General features: G+C 41.5%; 1 protein-coding gene across 4 annotated transcripts in view; it reads right to left on the bottom strand.

Annotated features, from left to right (window-relative positions):
- The window catches only part of Rbm6 (RNA binding motif protein 6), an 89,529-nt gene extending 65,739 nt beyond the window's left edge, over positions 1-23,790 (bottom strand). The window contains exons 1-4 of one of the 4 annotated variants that reach the window (XM_027414497.2): positions 23,655-23,790; positions 10,014-10,120; positions 8,691-8,801; positions 474-1,752 (exon numbers count right to left, since the gene is read on the bottom strand). In XM_027414497.2, the coding sequence (XP_027270298.1) occupies positions 474-1,752; positions 8,691-8,734 (1,323 nt within the window). In that variant the 5' untranslated portion in view covers positions 8,735-8,801; positions 10,014-10,120; positions 23,655-23,790. Of the gene's footprint in view, positions 1-473; positions 1,753-8,690; positions 8,802-10,013; positions 10,121-23,205; positions 23,362-23,654 lie in introns of those variants that run through there. The other 3 variants (XM_027414498.2, XM_027414496.1, XM_027414499.2) reach the window with 3 other exon arrangements.
- Between the last annotated feature and the right edge of the window lie 648 nt (positions 23,791-24,438).

The following is a 24,438-nucleotide window of genomic DNA, read 5'->3' on the forward strand; positions in this document are numbered from 1 at the left end:
AGTAGACATAGGTAAAAACTATTTTAAAACAATTTTCATATTTAAATTGCAAATATAACTCTCCTTGCTTAGATTTAAGAAACTTAACATTTAAGCTAATTAAGCTAGCTATAACAGGAGCCTTGTAACATTAACATCATATCCTCATGAATGTAAAAACATTTCTAAGCATTCTCTAAATGACCTTAAATAAGAAAATAAATCCTAAATCACAGGGACTGAAAAGCGGTGAGACCTACTCCTGAAGAGGGCTAATTTGAAATCAATTTATCACAGGTCATTTAAATAAGCACAATAAAGCAAAATGACGACTAAACATACATAAAAAACACGATCTGAGTCAAGGGTCTTTCTCTGGATATTTAAACTCCATTATTCCACTTTCAAATACAGAGTTTGCTTTGAATGGCTGTATAAGTGCATTCTACACTTCACCCTTGAGAAAAGCATTATGAACTACCTCATCAACATACCTGAAGTTCCTGTTGGGCATCTCGGGACATTTTGCCTTGTGGAAAAGACTTGTTTTGACCATAGCCAAAAATCTGGCTTCCTGGCAATCTGTGATCTACATCACAGTATTCAATGTTTCTGTAATCAGTGTCTTGTCGGCCAAGAAAGTCCAAATCACCTTCTTCTTTAAAAAGACCAGCATCTGAACTCTGCTGTTCACCTCCAGGAAGCTTTGGCTTGTCTTGGTCTTGAACTGGACTTTGGCTGTTCTGAAAGTCTGATGGAGATTCATGTTCAAAGGTTCCACTTTGTGTTTCTCCTTCTCTTGTTTCTGAATGCTCAAATTCTCCCTTCTGAACACCAAACGCAGCCATTTCCATTGCATGGTCATGTGTGGGTTCTTCTCTCTTGTTCACATTCACACCAGAATGTTCTCTCTCTTGTGTAGAAGGCTGAATGTAATCCAAAATTTTTGGATCCACAGGAGGCATCTCCCTATCTTTAAATTCCATACAAGGTCCTACCTCTCTGCCCCTAAAATCTTGGTAAGTCCTAGAACGGTGTCTGCCTCTGAAATCTGAATGCGCTGCATCTCTACTCCTAAAGTCTAGATCAGTAGTAGCTGAACCGCGGCCTCTGAAGTCTACCTGTGTTCCTTCTTTATCCCTCAAGTCCAAATCAGATACATCTCTGTTCCTAAAATCAGAACGAGACTGATCTCTGGATCTAAAATCCAAATCTGATAAATCTCTTCCCCTAAAATCTGCATGGGATCCATCTCGGCCTCTAAAATCTAAATCATAAGTGCCCCGCCCCCTAAAGTCAGATGGAGGAACATCTCTACTTCTGAAGTCAATAGGGTGAGAATCCCTGTCTCTGTAATTCATATGAGGTGTTTCCCTGCCTCTATAATCCATAGGCGTACCATCTCCACCCCTGTAGTCCATAGGTGGTCCTTCTCTATCCCGAAAATCCCCAGAATGCATGTCCCTATTCCTGAAGTCCAACTGTGCTGAATCTCTGCTTTGGAAATCCGAGGATGAAAAGTCTCCCCCTCTGAAATCATGTCCAGGTCCCTCCCCTCCTTGATAGTCACCGTGTGGTCCATCTCTAGCTCCATAGCTGAAAGAATGCTCCTCTACATTTGCAAAGGGAGGTCCTGAATGCCCCTGGAAATCAAAGGGAAGTGAATCTCTGCCAGGAAAGTTGCCAGAGTGTCTCTCTTGAGCATGACTCTTAAGGGGAGGAGGAGGATAATCCCTGTTCCACCCGGGAGCAAACCTTTCTTCTTGGCTCCCACTGTAGAAACAAAGACAGGGTTATTCATATTGTCCAGAGAGTTTGAAATCTACACACCAGCATATTCTTCTCTAATCACAGCACATTCTTCTGTAAACACATTTTGGGGGGCAGAGTTCTGTAACAAGGTCCTAGATCTGCAGAAAACAGCAAGTTTTGCTATTTTAAGACGAGGTGTCCGAGTAAACTTTTATGCTCCCATTTCAGAACACGAGGTAAGTCAACACAAGGTTTTCAACATGACTGCTGCAGAAAAAGCTTTCACCCAGTCCTGCAACAGGGAAAATCCGCAATACCAGATAAGCTAACAAAGGAACAGGCTACAAAAATTCCCATTTTCAACTGCCAAGGAACTTAAAATTCCAAGGTCATCACGACAATTACTATACATGTGGAATCAGGGAAATCAATGCAATTTTCCATTTGTTTGGTTGCTTTGTTTTTTCTTTTGTTTTTGAGACAGGGTTTGGTTATATAGCACTGGCTAGCCTAGATATCACTATGTAGACCAGGCTGGTCTTGAACTTGAAGCAATCCTTTGCTTCCTGAGTACTAGAATTATAATAATAGGCAACCATGCTCTGCCTCAAAGTGTAAAATTTCTTTTACATTTTAGGAAGTGTCTTTCTCATTGCTGTACCCAATGGTGAACATTCCAAAAATATGCTATTATATCTACATCAAAGATTCTACTCAATCCAATGAGTAAAGGCCTAAAAGAGGAAGACGAGTTGTATATCATCATGACTAGTAGCTGCACTAAACCCCAGTTCTACTGTGGCTCTACCAAAAGGACCCTCAGCTGGGCCCAATTATAAGTACTCAAAAGTATCATCATAGAAGGCAATATCAATCAACCATAAAGCATGCTTAAGGCTAAAAGTGACCCAAATCTTTAGGCATAATCTCCATGTCCCAAATAAAGATGTTGATACACCAGATCCTAATGCCTCAAGTTAACTTCGAGGCAGGGTTTCTCTGTGTAATAGCCCTAGGTGTCTTGGAACTTGATTTGTAGACCAGACAGGCCTCAAACTCACAAAGATTGGCCTGCCTCTGCCTCCCAAGTGCTAGGATTAAAGGTGTGTGCCACCACACCCTGGCTCAAGCTAACTTTTTATTGCAATAAAACATTTAAAAAATACTTACAGTTAGGAAAAAAACAACAATAATAAAAGTATAGTTGGGACAGAAAAGATGGTTCAGTGGTTAAGAGCACTTACTGTTCTTCCAGAGGACCTAGATTTGGTTCCCTCTGCCCACATGATAGCTCACAACATGTATACTCCAGTTCCAGGGGATCTGACACACTCTTCAAGTAGCAGGCACAAATATGGTGTATATACATTCAGGCATAACATATACTCCATTTACATAACTCAGTAAGTAAAGGAGCCACCACTGCCCAGTGATAATGCTGAGTTTAAGGCCAGCCTCAGCTATAGAATGAGACCCTGTTTCAACAAACCAAAAGATCAAGGAACTTAAATAGGCAATTAAGTGCCTGGAAATCCCAAAGAAGGTTTGTTAAAAAAGGAAATAAAAGTGACTGAAGAGATATCTACTACTTGGCAGTACAACAAAAGCATGGAGATTATCAAGACCAACTCAAGTCTCTCCTCCCCCAAAACACAGAGATTCTATTATATGACCCTTGGGCTCAAAAGACAACTGACTCTAGGTCACTCAGTTCAGGAGAACTGTTAAAACACCATCACCACTCCCTTTGTACCTAACTTTTAATTTAGTATGTGTGTGTTACACACACACACACACACACACACACACACACACACACACACACACACACACACACACACACGGGGGTGGGGGGGTGCATTTGCTTTGCTTGGGTGCATGCAAGGAGGAGAACACTGGGCATCTTCTATGGTTCTCTACCTTATTTATTGAGACATGGTTTCTCACTGAATCTGAAACTCACTAGGCTAACTAGACTGAGCTTCCAGTATCCTTCAGTCTTCATACCCCCAACACTAGGTTATAAACACATGTTGGTTTTTCGGTTTTGGTTTTTTGAGACAGGTTTTCTCTGTGTAGCCCTGGCTGTCCTAGAACTCCCTCTGTAGACCAGGCTGGCCTAAAACTCACAGATCCTCCTGACTCTGCCTCCTGAAAGGTGGGGGGGCTTGCACCCCCCACCCCCAAACTGTTGGGGTTTTTTTTTTTATGTAGATACTAGGGATTTAAATTCAGGTCCTCTTGATTTCACAGCAAGCACTCTTGCCCAGTAAGTCATCTCCCTAGAACTACCAAGCCCTTTCATTAAGTAAAGACAAATTTAAAATGTTAGCCTAAACATTAGAACAATGTACAATTACTGGATTTTCAAAACATGACAACTTCTATTGATTCTCAATAACACTAATATTAGTTATGTCTTTGTGGTTCATCATAAACAAGTTTAAGTATTCTTTATAAGGAATAAAATTTAACACAAAAATTAGAATGTTACCATTAACCACAGTGTCTCCCATACTTAAAAATCATTCTAGTCCTATTAATTGGCTTTCTGGAATACTTAAGCTTCCTCAAACATGCATGGAATGACTGCTGAGACATCTAAAAGTATGCATTTTCTGACCAGAACACATCTAGCATTGTCCTTGAATACTGTCATGAGGATCATCTTACCCTGAAGTCAAGCAGATCTAGAGTAACCTACCACACTATAGTTTTTTTGTTTTGTTTTGTTTTGGGGGGATTTCGAGACAAGGTTTCTCTGTATTGTTTTAGAGACTGTCCTGGAAGTTGTTTGCTAGACCAGGCTGGCCTCAAACTCACAGAGATCCGCCTGTTTCTGCCACCCGGCTCACACTATAGTTCTTATATCTATATTTTATAATCTAATCAAGAAACAGTTCTATCAATATAAAACAGCAGTAGTGGCAAGAGTGGTGACCCATGCCTTTTATCTTTGTGAGTTCAAGGTCAGAATAGTCTACATATAGCAAGTTTCAGGCCAGCCAGAGCTACATAATGAGACCCTATCTCTACATAAAGAACAGCAGTGGTTGTAAAAATTATTTTAAACTAAAGTAAAACAATTTTATGAAGAAAAGTATTTCAAAGAAAAAAAAAGTCATTTTCCCAGAATATAACTTTTTTTATTTTGTGAGTCTCCCAAAAATGGGATGTTATCTCCCTCTGGTCAAAGATCCTAAAAATCAGAGGTTAATGAATTAGGCAGAGGTAGGAAGATATCTATGAGGCCAGCATGGTCTACATATTCAGTTCTAGACAGCCAGGAGTACATAGAGAGGCCCTGTTTTGAAAACACAAAAACAAAATCCCAAGCACTTAGGGGCAGAGCCCAGAGATCTATGTGTTGGAGCCCAGCTTAGTATGTATAGTGGGTTCCAGGCCCACAAAGCTACAAGTGAGATGGAACACACACATCACTCATACACACACACACACACACACACACACCACACACACACACACACACACTGTCTCCCCCCCCCCCCCCACACACACACAAATTGTATAAGAGCTAGGTGTGGTACATGCCGGTACATGCCTGTAACCCCAGCAATATAGTGGCTGAGACAAAGGATCATGAGTTCAAGGCCAGTTTAACCTACACAGAAAGACCCTTCATCAAAACAAAAACAAACCAGGTGGTGGTGGCGGCCTTTATAATCCCAGCACTTGGGATGTAAAGTCAGTTGGATCTCTGAGTTGGAGGCTAACCTGCACTACAGAGTAAGTTCCAGGACAGCCTCCAGGGTTACACAGTTCCAGGGTTACACAGAGCATAAAGAAACCCTGTCACAAAAACAACAACAACAACAACAAAAAAAAAAACAAAAACAAAAACAAAACAAAAAACCCAACAACCAAAAAATAGTTCTTAAAATTTGGGAAGGGGGAAATTGTGCAACAGAACCAAATCTATCTAATGCTGTGTATGTGTTTTTAATTTGTTTTTATTTCATGTGCATTGGTGTTTTTGCCTGTGTGTGGATGTCTGTATGAGGGTGTCAGATCCCCTGGAACTTGAGTTACAGACAGTTGTGAGCTGCCATGTGGGTGCTGAGAATTGAATCCTGGTCCTCTGGAAGAGCAGCCAGTATTTGTATCCACTAAACCATTTCCCCACCCCTAAAGTTTTTAAATGATTACCTAAACCATCCTAATTCTATAAGAAATAGCCTGACATATAAAATAGTTATCCATAAGCAGACTAAGAAGACAGACAATAATCTAAGTATTTTTAAATGTTACATATAAGCACTGATTTTGACTGGAATTAGGCAAATTTTTTTTGGGGGGGGGGTTGAGGCAGGGTTTCTCTGTGGCTTTGGAGCCTATCCTGGAACTAGCTCTTGTAGAGCAGGCTGGTTTGGAACTCAGAGATCCGCCTGCCTCTGCCTCCTGAGTGCTGGGATTAAAGGTGTGCATGACCCACCCTTTATTGGTTTTGGAGGAAGGTTTTGGAAACAGAGTCTTTCTACATAGCCTTGGATGTTCTGGAACTCATTACATAGACCAGGCTTGGCTCAGACTCACAGAGATTCATCTGTTTACAGCTCCCAAGAGCTGGCGTTAAAGGTGTATGCCACTATGCATGGACAAACTTTACATAAAAGGCCAGGTAGTAAATGTATTGGGGCTTTATAGAGTATACAGTAGCTACCACACACATCTGTAAACAAATGAGCATGGCTATGTTTTGATAACAGTTACTTCCAGTGCTAGACTGATGGCTTAGTGGTTGCAAGCACCCACATGGCTGCTGACAACTGCCTATAACTCCAGTTCCTGATGTGGGATGTCCTTCTGAATATGTGTTGCTGGTTAGCCATGGTCATGTGATGATACAGAGATTACTAGAAATGGGTTAATTTAAATGTGAGAGCTAATTATTAATATGCCTGAGCCATTGGAAAACAATTATTAATATTAAGCCTTAGAGTGCTTATTTGGGAACTGGTGGATAGGATGAGAAACCTCCAACTATAAGTTCCAGGGGACCTGATGCTCTCTTCTGACCTCTGTGGGCACCAGACACTCATATGGTACACATACATACATGTGAGTAAACATTCACACACATAAAATAAAATGAATTATGTACATTTACTTATTTTTATTTTGTGTACACAGGTGTTTTGTCTGCATGTATGTCTGTGTGAAGGTGTCAGATACTCTGGAACTGGAGTTACAGTTTTGAGCTGACATGAGGGTGCTGGGAATTGTGTATGGATCCTCTGGAAGACCAGTCAGTGCTCTTAACTGCTGAGCCATCTTTCCAGCTCCTAATTATATTAGGAGCTTTTTTTAAAAAAGTTTATTCTCAGTCCTTTGAGAGGCTGAGATTAGGAAATTGCTAGTTTAAAGTCAATATGGATCATTCAAAAAGACACGGTCCTAGCATCCTATAAACACTAGTAACACCAACTCTGAGGGTTCTGTCACCCCCTCCTGGTTTCCACACACACTCACACAGACACACATACACATAAACATACACTAAGTATTTTTTAAAGTATTCTCTATAAGCCAAAAGCACAATCCATTTATAACTAAGTGCTACATCTTTTCTACTCTTTCTACCCAATAACCCTTAAAACTGGCATTCGTGTAGCTTAGAAAAGCATATCAATGTCAATAACAAGATAAAGCTCTAGAGTCTAGACATAAATTAGTGAAATTAATAGAGCTTTCAAGATTTGATTTTATTTTTTAGATTTTATTAATTTATTAATTATGTATACAACATTCTGCTTCCATGTATATCTGCACACCAGAAGAGGGCACCAGATCTCATTATAGATGGTTGTGAGCAACCATGTGGTTGCTGGAATTTGAACTCAGGACCTCTGGTGCTGGTGCTCTTAACCTCTGAGCCATCTCTCCAGCCCTCAAGATTTTATTTTTATGTATGTAAATGTGTGTTTATATGAGTATATGTCATTTGTGTGAAGTGCCCTGAGGAGTTCAGAACAGGAAGTAGGAACCCTGAGAGATGGAGTTACAGGAGTTGAAAGCCCCCTGATGTGAGTTCTAGAAACCACACTTGGATCTTCTGGAAAAACAATAAATGCTCTTTAACTGATGAGCCATCCTTGCAGCCCCTTAATGGAGTTTTCATAAACACTTAAGTACAACACATTTTGCAAGATTTATAAGTATACATTGCTTTGCTAAAAGAGATCAAAGAATTAACAATTATAAAGAAAGCAAGAGTGATGGTGCATACCAGCAATCCCAGCTATCAGGAAGCTAGGACAGGAAGACCAGAAGTTCAAGGATAGCCCAGGACACACTGCAAAACCTTATCTCAAAAGTAAGTAAATAATCTCACACCTGGGCTGCTAAAGAAGGATTCCCATGACTTCAGTGTCAGTCTGGGCAATGTAGAGAGTTCAGGCCACTAAGAGCAAGAGTGACACATTGTCTCAAAAACCCAAAACAGAAAAACAAATAAATGACTTTGAAATATTTTTAATATTTGAATAATGTTATTGGTTGAGCATGCTGTCTCACACCTTTAATGCCAGCACTCCAGAGGCAAGAGCAGGAGGATCTCTGTGAGTCTGATGACAGCCTGGTCTACATAATGAGTTCCAATATAGCCAGGATGACATATACATAGAAAGATGAGAAACTCTGTCTCAAAAAAAAAAAAAAAGGATATCAAGAGGCTAAGGCTATATAGTTCAGGGCCAAAGCATTCGCCAAGCATACAGGATGCCCTGGGTTCTAGACACAATTTCATATACAGAGAGATAAAGAGAAACAGACACATGCTGGGCATATACTTTCAATCACTTTAGAAATGACTAGAAACTTGTAAAATATTTTCCACTTCTAAAAAGCTTATTTTTCACAAAGAAAATATATGCCTTCATGGTAGGCCAAGTTACATTGTAAATATTTGAAATTTTAAATATTTAAAATTTAAGACTTACCGAAAAGGTCCTGTTCTGTTAGCAGATCGAGAATCCCCCCACATCTCTTTCTATATCAAGAAAGCTTCAATAAGTAGATCTTTTTCCTACCAAACTCTAGTAGAGTAGTACCTGTATAAAATAAATCACAAGTAAGTTACTTTAGAACATGAAGTATAAACTAAACTACTTAATCTTTGCTTGCTAAGTTAATCAGGGACCACATCATCAAGGATATTTTCAGAGACCATTTTAAAATATTTATACAGGGCTAGTGAGAAGGCTCAGTGGGTTACAGCACTTACCCCCAAGTCTGACAACCTGAATTCAATCCCCTAGATCTATATGGTGGAGGAACCAACTCCAAAAGTTATCCTCCAATTTCTTCAAGGACACACAAACACACGCACGCACACTACTAAATGCAAATATGTATAGATAGCAGAAATTTTTTTTAAAATTATTGGTTATGACGGTGCATGTCTTTTATCTCACCACTCAAAAGGCAGAAACACAAACACACACACACATTTTAAAAAAAAAATTATAAGTATACATTGCTTTTTAAAATTTTTCAGCCAAGGTAGTGGCAGCACTCTGGAGGCACTTAGATCTCTGAGAATTTAAGGCCAATAAGGCCAATAAGGAATACAGTGAGAGCTTGTCAAAACAAACAAACAAGAGTTTGGAGCTGTGGGATGGCTCAGTGAGTAAAGGAGCTTGCCTCCAAAGCCTGACTCCCTTTTCCAGGACCTGGAAAGTACAGGAAAAAATTAATTCCCACAAATTGTCCTCTGACTTCCACAACCATGTTGTGGCATGTGTACGCACAAGAACACACAGAGAACACATTAGCCTTTCGTTCTGTTTGGCAACAAATTAACTTTTTAAAAGGGAAATTTTTTTTCATTAAAAATGTGTGTTCTGAGCCAGGACAGCCTGGTCTAGAGTTCCAGGACAGCCAGGGCTGTTACACAGAGAAACCCTGTATGTGTGTATATATATATGTGTGTGTGTGAGTGGGTGTTCTGACTCTCACAGATACCCTTTGACTTTCACACAACTAATGCGCGCGCGCACACACACACACACACACACACACACACACACCTTAAAAAGCATTGTTTTTCAAAATTCAAGGTCTCACAAAAAAGAATTATGTTCTAGGGCATTATAAACGTTTTCATGTACAAAGAATGTTTCCCACTCAGTAATTCTTTTCCGAGTGATTTCTCCAGTACTTATTTGTCCATTACGGGAAAGAGCATCTTAGCATCATCCTCAGGCTATGTGGCTAACCCTACACTACTGAGCACGATTAATCAGAGTACTTAGTATCCTCACCAGCGACTGCTTTGAAGACAGGCATGTAACCTAAATCAAGCTGAGAAATTATCTCCAGGACTTTCCTTGTGGCTAGTGAAAGATCTTCATGGATTTACAAGCGTTTCCTAAATATGACACAACAAATAAAAGAAAAAATAATAAAGTGTACCATCATAATTAAATACTTTTGTGCACCAAAGGACTCTTGATGTGGTGGCGCACACCTTTAATCCAGCACTCAGGAGGCACACACAGGCAGGTGGATCTCTGTGAGTTTGAGGCCAGCCTAGACAGCCAGGGCTCTAATACACAGAAAAACTCTGTCTTGAAAACAAAAAACAAAACACCAATTCACAAGTTATCAAAATGGCTGACAAAGTTTTCAAGGCCTTATTCCGCCAAAGAAACATCTAAAACAACAAAGCAGTAATCATAAAAAAACAAAAACAAAAACAAAAAACAAACCTGCAGGGCAGATGGCAAGATGGCTCAGGGGGTAAAAGTGCTTTCGCCTAAGTCTAACCACCTGCGTTCCATTCCTGGACACCTCTCTGGAAGGAGAAAACTATCTCCCAAAAGTTGCTTTCTGACCTCTATACATACATGTAATATATATATACCCACCTTCATACACATCACATACAATAATAAATTCAATTAAAAATTGGGCTGACGAGATAGATGGCTGAGGATAAAGGTACTTGCAACCACACCTGACTACCTGGGACTCAAATAGGGAGAAGAGAGGACTGACTCCTAAAAGCTGTTCTATATCCTCTTCTTGTGTGTCATGGCATATGCATACACACACGCCCATGCCCTCCCCCCACCCAAAATAATTAAAATGTAAAAAGCTACAAGAAAAAAAAAAAAACGACATCTTCAAAGCAGTAGGAACACTGTATGGTGTTTTATCTTTCTTTGCCCTCTTCCTCTTCAACACAAGAGTAATTCTGCTCTTTAAGCAACGCAGCCCAATTCTGATCTCCTCTCCAAGAGCAAATGTATTTACAAGTTATTTTATGCATTTGTTCTCCCTTGTCAGGTGGACAGGGAGGGGTATCTGAAGGACTGATACAAAGGGTTTGTTTGTATTTCACCTAACTTAGGATTCAAACAGGAGCCCCAGCCTTCAATCTCAGTACTCAGGCAGGCAGATCTCTGGAGTTCTAAGCCAGTTCTGGTCCACATAGTAAGTAATTCCAGACCAGCTAGGGCAGCATGGTAAGACCCCATCTCAAAATGACAACAATAGCAATAACAATGACAATTGTTGTTGTTATTTTTATTTTTATTTGCTGTGAAGATGTGTCTCTGCCAGGGCACCTTCTGATTGGTTTAATAAAGAGCTGAACAGCTAGGCAGAACCTCCAGGCAGAGATAAAAACTCTGGAAAGAATCTGAGGCTCTCAGGATTCACCAGCAAGAAGTAGAACAAGATGTGGAAGGCTGGGTGGTGGTGGTGCACGCCTTTAATCCCAGCACTCAGGAGGCAGAGGCAGGCGGATATCTGTGAGTTCAAGACCAGCCTGATCTACAAGAGCTAGTTCCAGGATAGATTCCAAAGCCACAGAGAAACCCTGTCTCAAAACCTGTCCCCCCAAAAAAGATATGGAGTAAGTCAGACGTATAGAATGGAGGAAAGGCTAATTTAAGTTATAAAAGCTAGTTGGGAACAAGCCTAAGCTAAGGCCAAGCTTTCACACTTAATAAGTCTCCGTGTCATTACTTGGGAGCTGGCAGTCCAAAGAAAGCCCTACTACTACTACTACTACTACTACTACTTATTATTATTATTATTATTATTATTATTATTATTAAGGAAGGAGAAAAACTCTTTCATTCAAGACTAATGAAAGCTGTAAAGCAAGCTATAGGTTCAGATACTGGCACTAAAAGATAATAGGTAGAAAACCAAGAACAGCTGGAGTAATTGGAAATTAGGCCATTCAAAAGTTGTATGTAAATAATAATATCTGCATATCCTATGCTCTGTGTTTTTGGAAATCATTAAATGGGATTTGACATATGAAAAAAAAAAAGCTGTATGTAAAATGGGCAGTGGTGGTGCATGCATCTAATCCCAGCATTTGGGAGGCAGATGGACTTTAAGTGAGTTTAAGGTCAGCCTGGTCTATAAAGTGAGCTCCAGGACAGCCAGGGCTACACAGAGAGGCCCTGTCTTCAAAAATAAAACAAAGCAAACAAACAAACAAACAAACAAACAAAAGCAGTATGTAGGGGCTGGAAAGATGGCTTAGTTAAATATAACTCAAGCTAGGTTCAGACTGACTTAGCCATAGATGATCTTGAATGCTTGATCTTGCTTTCACATTCCTAGTGCTAAGATTACAAACAAGTCACTCCCTACACTAGGCTTTCTCTTTGGTTATTTATTGTTGTTGGTTTATTTTTTTTTTAATTGGTCATGGTCTCACATCATAACCTAAGCTATCTATACTTGAACTCACTATGTAACCTAGAAGCCAAGGGAATCTTGTCTCAACCTTTGAATTACTTGAATTAAAACATGAGTCTCATCAAGACCTAGCTTTTAATGGACTTAGAAAACAAGATCTCACATAGGCCAGCAGGGCCTCAAACTTCTTATATAGCCAAGTTTGACCTTAGCACCTAATCCTCTGGCCTGCATATTCCCAGAGCGGTTCACAAGCAGCTACCACCACACACAGGTAGATTATCTGGATAAAGCAACTGAGGAAAATACTCCAGCAAAGAAATCTATACCAGACACTTCAGCTACTAGATGTTGGTGGCACACGCCTTTGATCCCAGCACTCAGCAGAGACAGGTGGATCTCTGTGAGTTCAAGGCCAGCCTGGTCTGCAGAACAAGTTCCAGACAACCTCCAAAGCAATACAGAAAAACCCTGTCTCGAAAAAACAAAAAACAAAAACAAAAACAAAGGGGACACTTCAGCCAAAAATGCACAAAACCAAACACAAATGTAAAAAGTCAACAACCTCCACATCAAGATCAAAAGGTCAAGAATCTTTCAGGAACAACCAGACATGTTGGAGGCAGGGGCTAGTCTGATTTACATACACATCCATCTCCAGAACAGCCAGAGCTACATAAGAGAGACTGACTCAAACTCAAAAAGCAAACAAACAAAAAAGTAGGAGAGCCGGGCATTGGTGGCGCAAGCCTTTAATCCTAGCACTTGGGAGGCAGAGGCAGGTGGATCTCTGTGAGTTTGAGGCCAGCCTGGTCTACAGAGTGAGTTCCAGGATAGCCAGGAGTACACAGAGAAACCCTATCTCGAACAGCCACTCTCCCACCCCACCCCCGGGGAGGAAGGGAGGGAGGGAGGGAGGAGTTCAAAACTTGGTATTGTGATAAACACCTATAATCTTAGAAATAAGGCAGAGGAAGCAAGAAGAAGGGTTCAAGGCTATCCTTGGCTACATGGCAAGTCCAAAGCTAGCTTGGGCTCCCCCACCTCTACCAAAAAAGATAGAAAACCATTTAAAGCTGCATGCAGTGGCATACATCTATAATACCAGAATTCAGGAAACTGAGAAAGGAGGACTGCTAGTAGTTCACAAAGCCAGCCTAGATAACATATGGATATTTTCTTATTAAAAAAAAAGAGAGAGAGAGCAAGGTATTATACACCTGTAACCTTACTTAGCCTTGGGAAATGAAGGCTAGAGGAACAAGAGATCAAAGCTGGACCAGAGAGATGGCTCAGCAGGTAAATTGCTTGCCACCAAACCTAATAACCCAATTTTGATTCTGGGGAGCCACATAGTAGGAAAAAAAACAAAAAAACAAAAAAACTCTAGCAAATAGTATAGTATACATACACACAAATAAAAAAAATTTTTAAAGAGATTTATTTATTATGTATACAGTGTTCTGTCTGCATATATCCATGCACGCCAGAAGAGGGCACCAGATCTCATTACAGATGGTTGTGAGCCACCATGTGGTTGCTGGGAATTGAACTCAGGACCCCTGGAAGAGCAGTCAGTGCTCTTAACCTCTGAGCCATCTCTCCAGCCCCCTCAAATAAAAATTTTTAAAGGTAAAAATCCTCCTCCTCAGCTTCATACTGAATCCAAGGCCAACATGACCTATATGGAATCATCTTTTAAATTTTTTTAAATAATAATAAAAACAAACAAAAATACCAGGAATGGTAATGCATGCCTGTAATCTCAGGAAGCAAGAGGCATGTGCATCTCTGTGGGTTTGAAGATAGCCTGTTTTATACAGTGAAATCTATGATAGCCAAAGCTACATAGGGAGACCCTGTCTCAAAACAAAACAAACCCAGCACTCAGGAAAGAGAAGTAGGTGAATCTCTGTAATTTGAGGCTGGCCTGGTCTACACAACAAGTTCCAGGTCAACTAGGGCAATACAGTAGGACCCTGTCTCAAAAGAAAAAAAAAAAAAAGAAAAAAAAAAAAACTCAGTTTGTTGAAAATTTCTGCCTACTTACATTTCTGTAACAGTTAATACATGGAAAGTAAGAACTTCTCTACCATGTTGGAATATCAAGACAATTCATTTAGTGGTAAAGGTGGTCGCACACATAAACCTGATGACACCTATAAAGGTTGAAGAGGAGAACAGACTCCACAAAGTTGTTCCCTGACCTCTATATGCCTCCTCTTCCTGCTACACCCACACTCAATAAACAAACAAATTCGAAGAAAAGATAATCAAGTTAAGCATATCAATATCGAGAAACTACAGTGCTTATAATAAAAAAAGCTCACCATAGATTTCAACAACAGCGTTGATTGAGCAAGCAGAAGAAAGGAGCATAAAACGTGAAGACAGGACAGTATAAAATTATCAACTCACAGAAGCAGAAAGGAAAAGAATGAATTCAAATGAATCAATGAAGGATACAGACAAATGAATGAAGGGTAAAGACAAATGAAGGAGCACCATCAAGTAGACCAACATATGAACCAAAGGATTTCCAGAAGAGAGGGCTGAAAATGTAGCTAAGAAGATCACTTGCCTATGATGTATTAAGACCATCATTCATTCAATCCTTAGCACCAAAAGAAATAATTTTTTAATTTTATTTTATTTATAAAAGAGAAGCCAGGCTGGTAGCTCAGGCCTCTAATCCTAGCACTTGGGAAAGAGGTAGGACTACTCCAATGAATTCAAAGTCAAGGTTCATTACATACTGAATTCAAGACTAGCCTGGGTTACATGTGACTGTCTCAGAAAAAAATAAAAGACAGGGCTGGAGAGATGGCTCAGCAGTTAAGAGTACCAGTTAATCTTCCAGAGGACCTGGATTCAATTCTCAGCACCCACATGGCAGCTCACAACTATTTGTGAACCCAGTTCCAGGGGACCCAACACCCTCACAGACATACATGCAAATAAAACATCATTGTACATAAAAACAAATAAATTAGCCAGGCAGTGATGGAGAATGCTTTTAATTTCAGCACTCAGAAGGCAGATGCAGGAAAATCTCTATGAGTTTGAGGGTCTAAAGAGTGAATTCCAGGACAGCCAAAGCTACACAGTAAAACATTATCTTGAAAAAAAAAAAAAAAAAAGAAAGAAAGAAAGAAAGAAAAGAAATGTAGTTTAGTAACCAAAGCAAATACAATTCCTAGGGGACAGCAAGGTAAGTCACAGGTAATATTGCTTGCTGCCAGCCTGATGGCCCAAGTTCAACACCTGGTACCCACAAGGTAAGAGAGAACAGATTCCACAAGTTGTACTCTGACCTCCTCACAAACACAGCATGCATGCACATACACATACAGAGACACACACTTTAAATTTTAAAGAATCCCTAGATTCAAAATAACCTTAAACTATTATCAAAGTGTGAAACATTTTTAATGTGTATGAGTATTTGTCTGCATGTGTGTGTATATGTATGTATGTATGTATGTATGTATACATTTTATATGCATGCTGTGCATGAGACCAAAAGAGGCACCAGAACCTCTAAAGACACTAAGTGGGTGCTGGGAACCAAACCTGGTCCTCTGGAATAGCAGCAAGTACTCTTAACCACTGAGCATCTCTCCAGCTCCCAGTACCAAAGTATCAATGGAGCCTGAAATATTAATGCATGAACAGCATGACAACAGACATAAAGGTCAGATACAGGAGTCATTAACTGTATTAACTACTTCTAAAAATAAATGTTTCTAAATCATTATCCCCATAAGACACAAATACTAGTCTATCTTACAGCCCACACCCATTACATTCTACACATTGCAAATAGTAAAAGGGTCCTGTAGCAAATTTTGAAGACAACACATGCCTACAAGTGCAGATCCTGGAGCTAGTAGTATATATAAATATCCAAATGAGAGCTGTGAAAGTTCAAGTAAAAAAATAAATTTCACATTGGAAATGGCTCATATGGTTCAGAGAGAGGACAAGCCTCTACATTAAACTAGAAACAAAGTTTGTAGTCACATCCTTCTATCAGTTCTTTAGTTTCAGTTTAGCAACCAAACTCCCCCAGAACCCTAGTATGGTTTCCGGGTTAGCCAGCACATACCTGTAATCCCAATGAGAGAGAGGAGAGGAGGGGAGGGGAGGGAGGAGGAGAGGGGAGGGGGAAAAGGGGAGGGAGGAGAGAGGGAAGAAGAGGGGGAGGGGGGAGGGGGGAGGGGGGAGGGGGAGAGGGGGAGGGGGAGGGGGGGAGAGAGAGAGAGAGAGAGAGAGAGAGAGAGAGAGAGAGAGAGAGAGAGTGCTACCATAAATTGGAGTCAGATAGAGCCACACAGTAAAATTCTGTGTCAAAAGAAACACAAGAGAGCCAGGTGTGGTGGCTACAATCCTAATGCTTGAGAGGTAGAAACAAGATGACAAAGAGTCCAAGATCAGGGTGAAGAGTGGGATCAGTAGTTAAGAGACTTTGTTGCTCTTAAAGAGGACCTCAGTTCAGTCACCCACAAAGTGCCCCATAACCATCTACAACTCCAGTTCCAAAGGATCCAATGCTTTCTTCTGACCTTCTCACCAGGCACACACAGGGTATACACACATACCTTCAAGCAAAACATTCACATACATAAATTTTTCATTATTTATTTATTTATTTATTTATTTTGGTTTTTCCAAGACAGTGTTTCTCTGTATTGCTTTGGAGGCTGTCCTGGAACTCACTCTGTAGACCAGGCTGGCCTCGAACTCACAGAGATCTGTCTGCCTCTGCCTCTGCCTCCCGAGTACTGGGATTAAAGGAGTGAACCACCAACACCCGGCTCACATAAAATAATTAAAAAAAAAAATGAATTCATGCCAGGTGGTAGTGACACACACCTTTAATCCCAGCACTCAGGAGGCAGAGACAGACAGATCTCTGAATTGGAGGTCAGCCTGGTCTAGAGAGAGTTACAGGACAACCAGAACTGCAGAGGGAAACCCTGTCTTGAAAAACAAAACAAAGTGAGCATCCTTAAAAAAAAACAAACAAAAAACAAAAAAAAAACTAGGGCAAGGGGAGGCTGGTTGTAAGCTGCCTGATATGAGTGCTGGGAATTGAACTTGGTTGAATTCTCTGGCAAAACAATGAGTGCTCTTAAGCACTATGCCATCTCTCCAGCGGCCACTTTAAAAACATCTTACCTTGTGGCCAGAGCTCAGAGGTTAAGAGCACTTGCTTCTCTAGAAGAGAATCTGGGTCTGGTTCCTAACACTCACATGGCAGTTCACAACTGTCTGCAACTCCAGTTTTAGGGGGTCTGACACTCTCTTCTAATCTCTACAAGCATCAGGGACATTTATGATATTTACACATATTGGCAGGAAAACATACACACACACAAAATAAAAAAATTTTAAAACACATAAAAAATCTTTGATCAGTTCAACAGTTAAGAGCACTTGCTAAGGCCGGGCGTTGGTGGCGCACGCCTTTAATCCCAGCACTCGGGAGGCAGAGGCAGGCGGATCTCTGTGAGTTCGAGGCCAGCCTGGTCTCCAGAGCAAGTGCCAGGATAGGCTCCAAAGCTACACAGAGAAACCCTGTCTCGAAAAACAAAAACAAAAAAAAAAAAAAAAAAAAAAAAGAGCACTTGCTACTCTTCGAAAGGACCTGGGGTCAATTCTCAAAATACGCTTCTTTAAATCCAGCCCCAGGGATCCAAAAACCTCCTCTGAGCACAAACATGGTACACAGACATACATGCCAGCCAAACACCCATACATAAATTTAAAAACACAAATTGTAAAAATATTATTTTTGTATGTATTGCACATGCATGTATATGATGTATGTGTGGGTATGTACATACATTCATTTAAGCACAGGTGCATGTGTGCCTTGGCAAGCTTGTGGACATCAGAAGACAACCTCAGATGTAGTTCCAAACTGTCCACCTCCTTTGGAACGAGTCTCTTTACTGGATGGTGCTGCATACAACAGGCTAGCTGACCCACAAATTTAGGAAGGCTGGGATTGCAAGATACTTATCTTCCTTCTTCTTTTTTTTTTTTTTTTAAGATTTATTTATCATGTAGACAATATTCTGCCTACATGTATGCCTTCAGGCTGGAAGAGGGCACCAGATCTCACTAGAGATGGTTGTGAGCCATTATGTGGTTGCTGGGAATTGAACCCAGGTCCTCTGGAAGAGCAGTCAGTGCTTTTAACCTCTGAGCCATCTCTCCAGCCCCTTACCTTCCTTTTTTAAGGCTAAATAATATTCTAAAGTATAAACATACATAAAGACATCATTTTGCTCATCCATTCATCTATCAATTAGCTCTTGGATTGCTTTCTTATTTTAGCTATTATAAATATTGCTGTATGAGCATGGACACAAATACCTGATTGAAATTATGCTTCTCCCTTTGGGTACACCTGTAAGTATAATTGCTGGTGTTTTGAGAATGGATCGTCTATATAATGTAAACCAGGCTCTCCTCAAGCTTACAGCAATTCCCCTACCTCTGCCTTCCAAGTGCTGGGATTATAATTGTATATCACAATGCCATAGGAGGTATATATCACCTGGAATCCCAGTACTTGAGAGATAAGAGGTCAGGAATTATGCCTACATAGTGACTTCAAGGCTCAGGCTGCTACACGAAACCTTATTTCAAAAATACAAAATAATATATATTATTACATATGGTATCTATAGTCAGGGCTATAACAGTAAGTTAGTTCCAGGACAGCATGGGCTACAGAGTGATACTCTTGTTTTAAAACATCATCATCATCATTATTTAAATTTAAAATATTAAATTAAAAATGTTTAATTTTACTAATTTTTGTTTTGTTTTGTTTTTCAAGACAGGGTTTCTCTATACAGCCTTGGCTGTCCTGGAACTCACCCTGTAGACGAGGCTAGTTTCAAACTCACAGAGAATCCCTGCCATTCTCTGCCTCCCAAGTGCTGGGATTAAAGGTATGTACCACTGCCTAGCTACTATTTTTTTTTTTTTTTTAAGAAAAAAGGTTAATACTGAAATAGAGCTGGAGTAGAGGTTTTAGCTTAGTAGTAGGAAGCTTGCCTAGCATTGAATTCGTAAAACCTGAGGTTTAATTTGATAGAACACTGCAAAAACAAACTAGATACCAAAGACACTAACATATCAATGTTCACAGCATTATTTACTACAGCCAAGTGTTAAAATAGATGACTGGGGGTTTGGTGGTGGTGGGGGCTGCTGCTGCATGTGCCTTTAATCCCAACCCCTGGGAGGCAAAGGCAAGCAGATCATTGTGAATATAAAGCCAACTTGGTCTACAAAGCAAGTTCCAGGACACCTAGGGCAGTTACACAAAGAAATTCTGTCTTGAAAAAAACAAAACAAAATAGATGATTCGTGAGGCAGAAGCAGGAGGAATCTCTGAGTTCAAGGCCAGCCTGGTTACAGAATGAGTTCCAGGATGGTTAGGGCTACACAGAGAAAACCTGTCTCAAAAAACAACAAAAATTATAAAAAAAAAAAAAAAAGGTGATTGCATTTTTTTTTTTTTAATGTATTCTAAAGGCTAGAGAAATGGCTCACTAGTTAAGAGTGAGTACAACTCTTGCAGAAGACCAGCATCCACGTCAGGTGATTCACAATTGCCTATACCTCCAGCTCCATGGGGTCCAACACTTTTGTCCTCCATTAGCATCTACAATCACTTGCACATACCCACATGCAGAGTTACATACATAAATTAAAAAATAATAAGCGCCAGAAAGTGGTGGCACACTCCCTTAATCCCAGAACTTGGGAGGCAGGCATAGACAGATCTCTGAGTTCGATGCCAGCCTGGCCTACAGGAAGGCAGGGTTGTTACAGAGAAACCCTGTCTCAAAAAATCAAAATAATAATAATAAAATTAATCTGTTTACAGGTCCTCTAAATAAATAACAGAATACTATTTAATCAAAAAGGTATAAAATTCCGAAACATCCTATCCTATCAATCAACTTTATACCAAGCCAAACAGGCTAAACACAGAAAAGACCATATTGTATCAAACACAAATTCATAGAGAAAGAGTAAAATTTATTAGGAGCTACTTGGAGAGTTACTTGCTTAATGGTTACAGAGTTTCTGATAGATGAGGTGGCAAGTTTTAGCAACAGTCATGGCTGGTTGCAATACTTTGTGACTGTAACTAATGCCACCTGAACTATATACTTTAAAAGGTAAATTTTTGTTACAATGTATATAAAAATACATTTAGTATAATTTTAAAGAATAACAGTACAATGGAGGATGAGCTGACATACCCTATAACCTCAGTACTCTGTAAATGGAGGCTGCAGTAATAGGAATTCCAGGCCAGCCTGGGCTACATGAAATTGTACCTCAAAAACAAACAAACAAACAAAAAACAGGGGGAGGGAGTTGCCAGGCTTGGTGGCACAGGCCTTAAATCCCAGCATTGGGAAGCAGAGTCAGGTGAGTCTATGTGAGTTCTAGCCAGCCAGGGATCCATAGTGAGACTGTCTTAAAGGGGGTGGGAGTAGGGAGTTGCTGGGGGAAAAGCTCAGCTGGTATACTACTTTGCTGAGCAAACAGAAAAAGCTGAGTTCAATACCCAGCACCAACAATTAAAATGTGGGAATGATGGTTCATTCTTGTAATTTCAGCACTGGAGAGATAGGAACCTAGTCCAATTAGTAAGCCATAGGTTCCAGGAAGAGACCCTGTCTCAAAAAAGGTGGGGGCTGGTGAAATGGCTCAGTAGGTAGCTTGATGCCAGGCTTAACAACCTGAGTTTGATTCTCATAACCCCCATGGTAGGATGAAAGAACCAAGTCCTACAAATTGTCCAACCTCAGAAACAGCCAGAACTAAAGTTGGCACTAGCCTGGGCTAAATGAGTAAAATTATTATCTCAAAGGGAAAGAAAAAAAAAACAGTAGTGGTGGCTAATATTTAGTGAACACTTTCTGTATACAAGACATTGTCACAGAATTGTTATAAAAGGCACTCAGATTGGCTTGTAGGTATGCAGCTTTCTTTAATCCCACCGGCAGATGTAAATTCATGAACAGAATACACAGCCAGTTCCAGGCCAGCCAGAGCTGCAAAATAAGACCCTGTCTCAAATAAGTAAACGAATAAATGAAAACTTTTTGGGGGGTGGTGGTGTGCACCTTTAGTCCCAGCACTTGGGAAGCAGAGGCAGGCAGATCTCTGTGAGTTCGAGACCAGCCTAGTCTACAAGAGCTAGTTCCCGGGCAGCCTCCAAATCCAAAGCCACAGAGGAAACCCTGTCTCGAAAAACCAAAAAACAAAAAAAAAACCTTTTCAAAAGTTTTACTATCCATGTAACTCTGATTCTGAATCAAGGCATTAGCATATTCATACATCTAAGCTTGGTGACAAATTTCTGATTTTAGAGTACCTTTAAGGGCTGGGGTACAATGGTAGAACACTTTAGCCTAGAGTACATTTATTTAATAAACCCCCCTTAGCTAGGAATGACAGCAGCCCATTGAAATACTGGGAAAGTAAGTGGACAGATTGGGAATTTAAGGCAAGTCTAGTCATTCAAATCCAGGATAGGCCATAATAAACCGTGTCTCAAAAAAAGGGTGTCAGGAACAATAATTTTCCCATTGAAAATTCTTCCTTATGTGAAGGGCTACAAAAACCTAGGATTCTAAAGGTAAGAAAAATAAACTCAAGGAGGCTGGGGCTATTTGCAGTTCAGTGGTAGAGAACTTGCCTAACAAATATAAAGAGAGCCCTGGATTCAATGACCAGCAAGGGTGTTATGCCTACTCAGAACTGAGTCCTATCTATCCTAGAAATTTTATAATTGCACATACTATATATATATATATACTACTATAGATTTTATACATAGATTAGTATTTATGTAAGTGTACTAGTTAAGGAGTTATAATTCAGATTTTTGGGGGGGGCGGGGGTTTCGAGGCAGGGTTTCTCTGTGGCTTTGGAGGCTGTCCTAGAACTAGCTCTTGTAGACCAGACTGGTCTCGAACTCACAGAGATCCTCCTGCCTCTGCCTCCCGAGTGCTGGGATTAAAGGTGTGTGCCACCAACGCCCGACCCAGATTCATTTTTTAAAAGTGTTGTAAGTGTCTCAATGCAGTTTAGAATGGCCTCAAACCTGACATCCTCCTAAATGCCAGGATTACAAGTATGCTCCACCATGCATGGCATTAGATTCAACCTGTATGTTTCCTCAAGATGTAACAGCACTAGTTACTTTCATTAACTGTTATTCGCCTTAACGCCTTTCCCTTTGATCCGCACAAGGTTGGCAACTGTGACATATTTAATCAACAGAAAGCTGGAAAGAAACTAACAAAGCTGAAGCACAATCCAGAGTTCAGAAATTGACCTGGGTGATTAGGAGACCCCCGCCGCCCCCCCCAAAAAAAACCTACTAAACTCCTTCACTTATATCTAATTAGTATGAAACTCTGAACTTAACAAGCACGCCCAGAACGTGCAAAAAGGGAAAAAATAAAAATTTAAAAACCCAAACTACTACTAGTCTATGTGCCCTACAAATCAAGCCTTTTTCTTTTTATTAAGAAACGCAGCCCCACACTTGAATTTATTAGCTCCACGTCAATTGTAGAGTTAAAAGGAAAACAATATTTACAGCATCAAAAGGAATCTAAAGCTCGAATATGTGGAAATATCACTCCTCCTACATTCGCCCAACGGGTACAGAACCCACCAGCCACCCTCGCCCGCCTCCCGGTTCCACGGGCCCGCGGGCCAGGTTCTGAGCTCTCGCACCTTCCTGTCTGGGCGTCCTGTGTGCGACCCAGGTTACTTGCAGACACAAGAACTCCGTATCTAGTGATGTCTCGGAACTGGATCACAGACACAAGGGAACAGAAAAAGAAAGAAGCCCGCCTGCAGCTCCACGGAACAGAGCGCCGAAGCCGCTACCGCGCGCCGGCCCCTCGACCCACAGCGGGCCGCTGCGCGGTGGGACCGGTAATTCTACCGCCGCCGCGGGCCCCGCCCCGGGCCCGCGACCGTTCCGGGGCGTTCCGGCCGCGAGCGGGGCCTCCCTCAGCACACCGCCGCTAGGCTGTCTTCGCGAGCGAGGCCGCGGCCGCCCCGTGTCTTCGAAGCCACGGCTTCTAGGCCGCGCGGGCCCACGATTACCAGAGCCGCCCCGACAGCTGACCCCGTCCCGGCAGCTCGGGCACGCCCTCTCTCCTGTCCTGGGCCCTTACCAAAGCAGCGCAGCCCCTGCGACCCGCTCCTCCTCCTCCTAAGCGGCCGCCACGGACCCAGCGTCGCGGAGACCGGAACTTCCTCCCGGTGGGCTCCGGCTTCCACAAAGGCGTCGCGCCACCGCCTTCACCGCTGGGCCCGCCGGGAGATGAAGTACGGCCGCAGATCCCGCGGCCTCCACTCCCGCCGTGCCCCGCGCGCAGCGGCTGGAGGAGCCGCTGCCCAATGGAAAGGCACGCTGCTAGCCTCTCCCCAATGGGAAGGCACGCCTTCCCTCCCCGCCGTGGGGCCTGCTGGGAGTTATGGCTTGGCCGCCCGTGTCGCGGCTGCTGGCTCTCTGCTGCTGTCCTCGCGGATAGATGTGCGAGGGGTACGGGTGGCCTTGACATGACAGCCCTAGGTTTACTCCCTGCCAGGTGCTCGGGCATGGTCCTGGCCTTGCCCGTGTGGAGAGAGACTGATTGTGTGCAGAAAACGGGACAGGATCTTTTCCGACTTAATCCGATGAGGCAAAGGACTGCTGGCCATTCAGGTACAGAAGACTCTACCACCTGAGACCAGAAAATAAGTTCAGAGGAGGCGCTTGAGTTGAGGGAGCCGTCCGACCCAAAGACTCGTCGTTTTTACCTTCTGATAGACTTGGGATATTCCAGATCAAAAACTCCAGGCAGACATCGGCCGTGGAAAAGGTTCTACTGAAAACCCACAAAAGAAAATACAACCGGCTTCCACGGGGCCTTGCTAGGTTGGGTAGTAAATGTAGCCATCGTATTTCTTAGGGAA

Source organism: Cricetulus griseus, chromosome 4, assembly GCF_003668045.3.
Source record: "Cricetulus griseus strain 17A/GY chromosome 4, alternate assembly CriGri-PICRH-1.0, whole genome shotgun sequence".
NCBI lineage: Eukaryota > Metazoa > Chordata > Mammalia > Rodentia > Cricetidae > Cricetulus > Cricetulus griseus.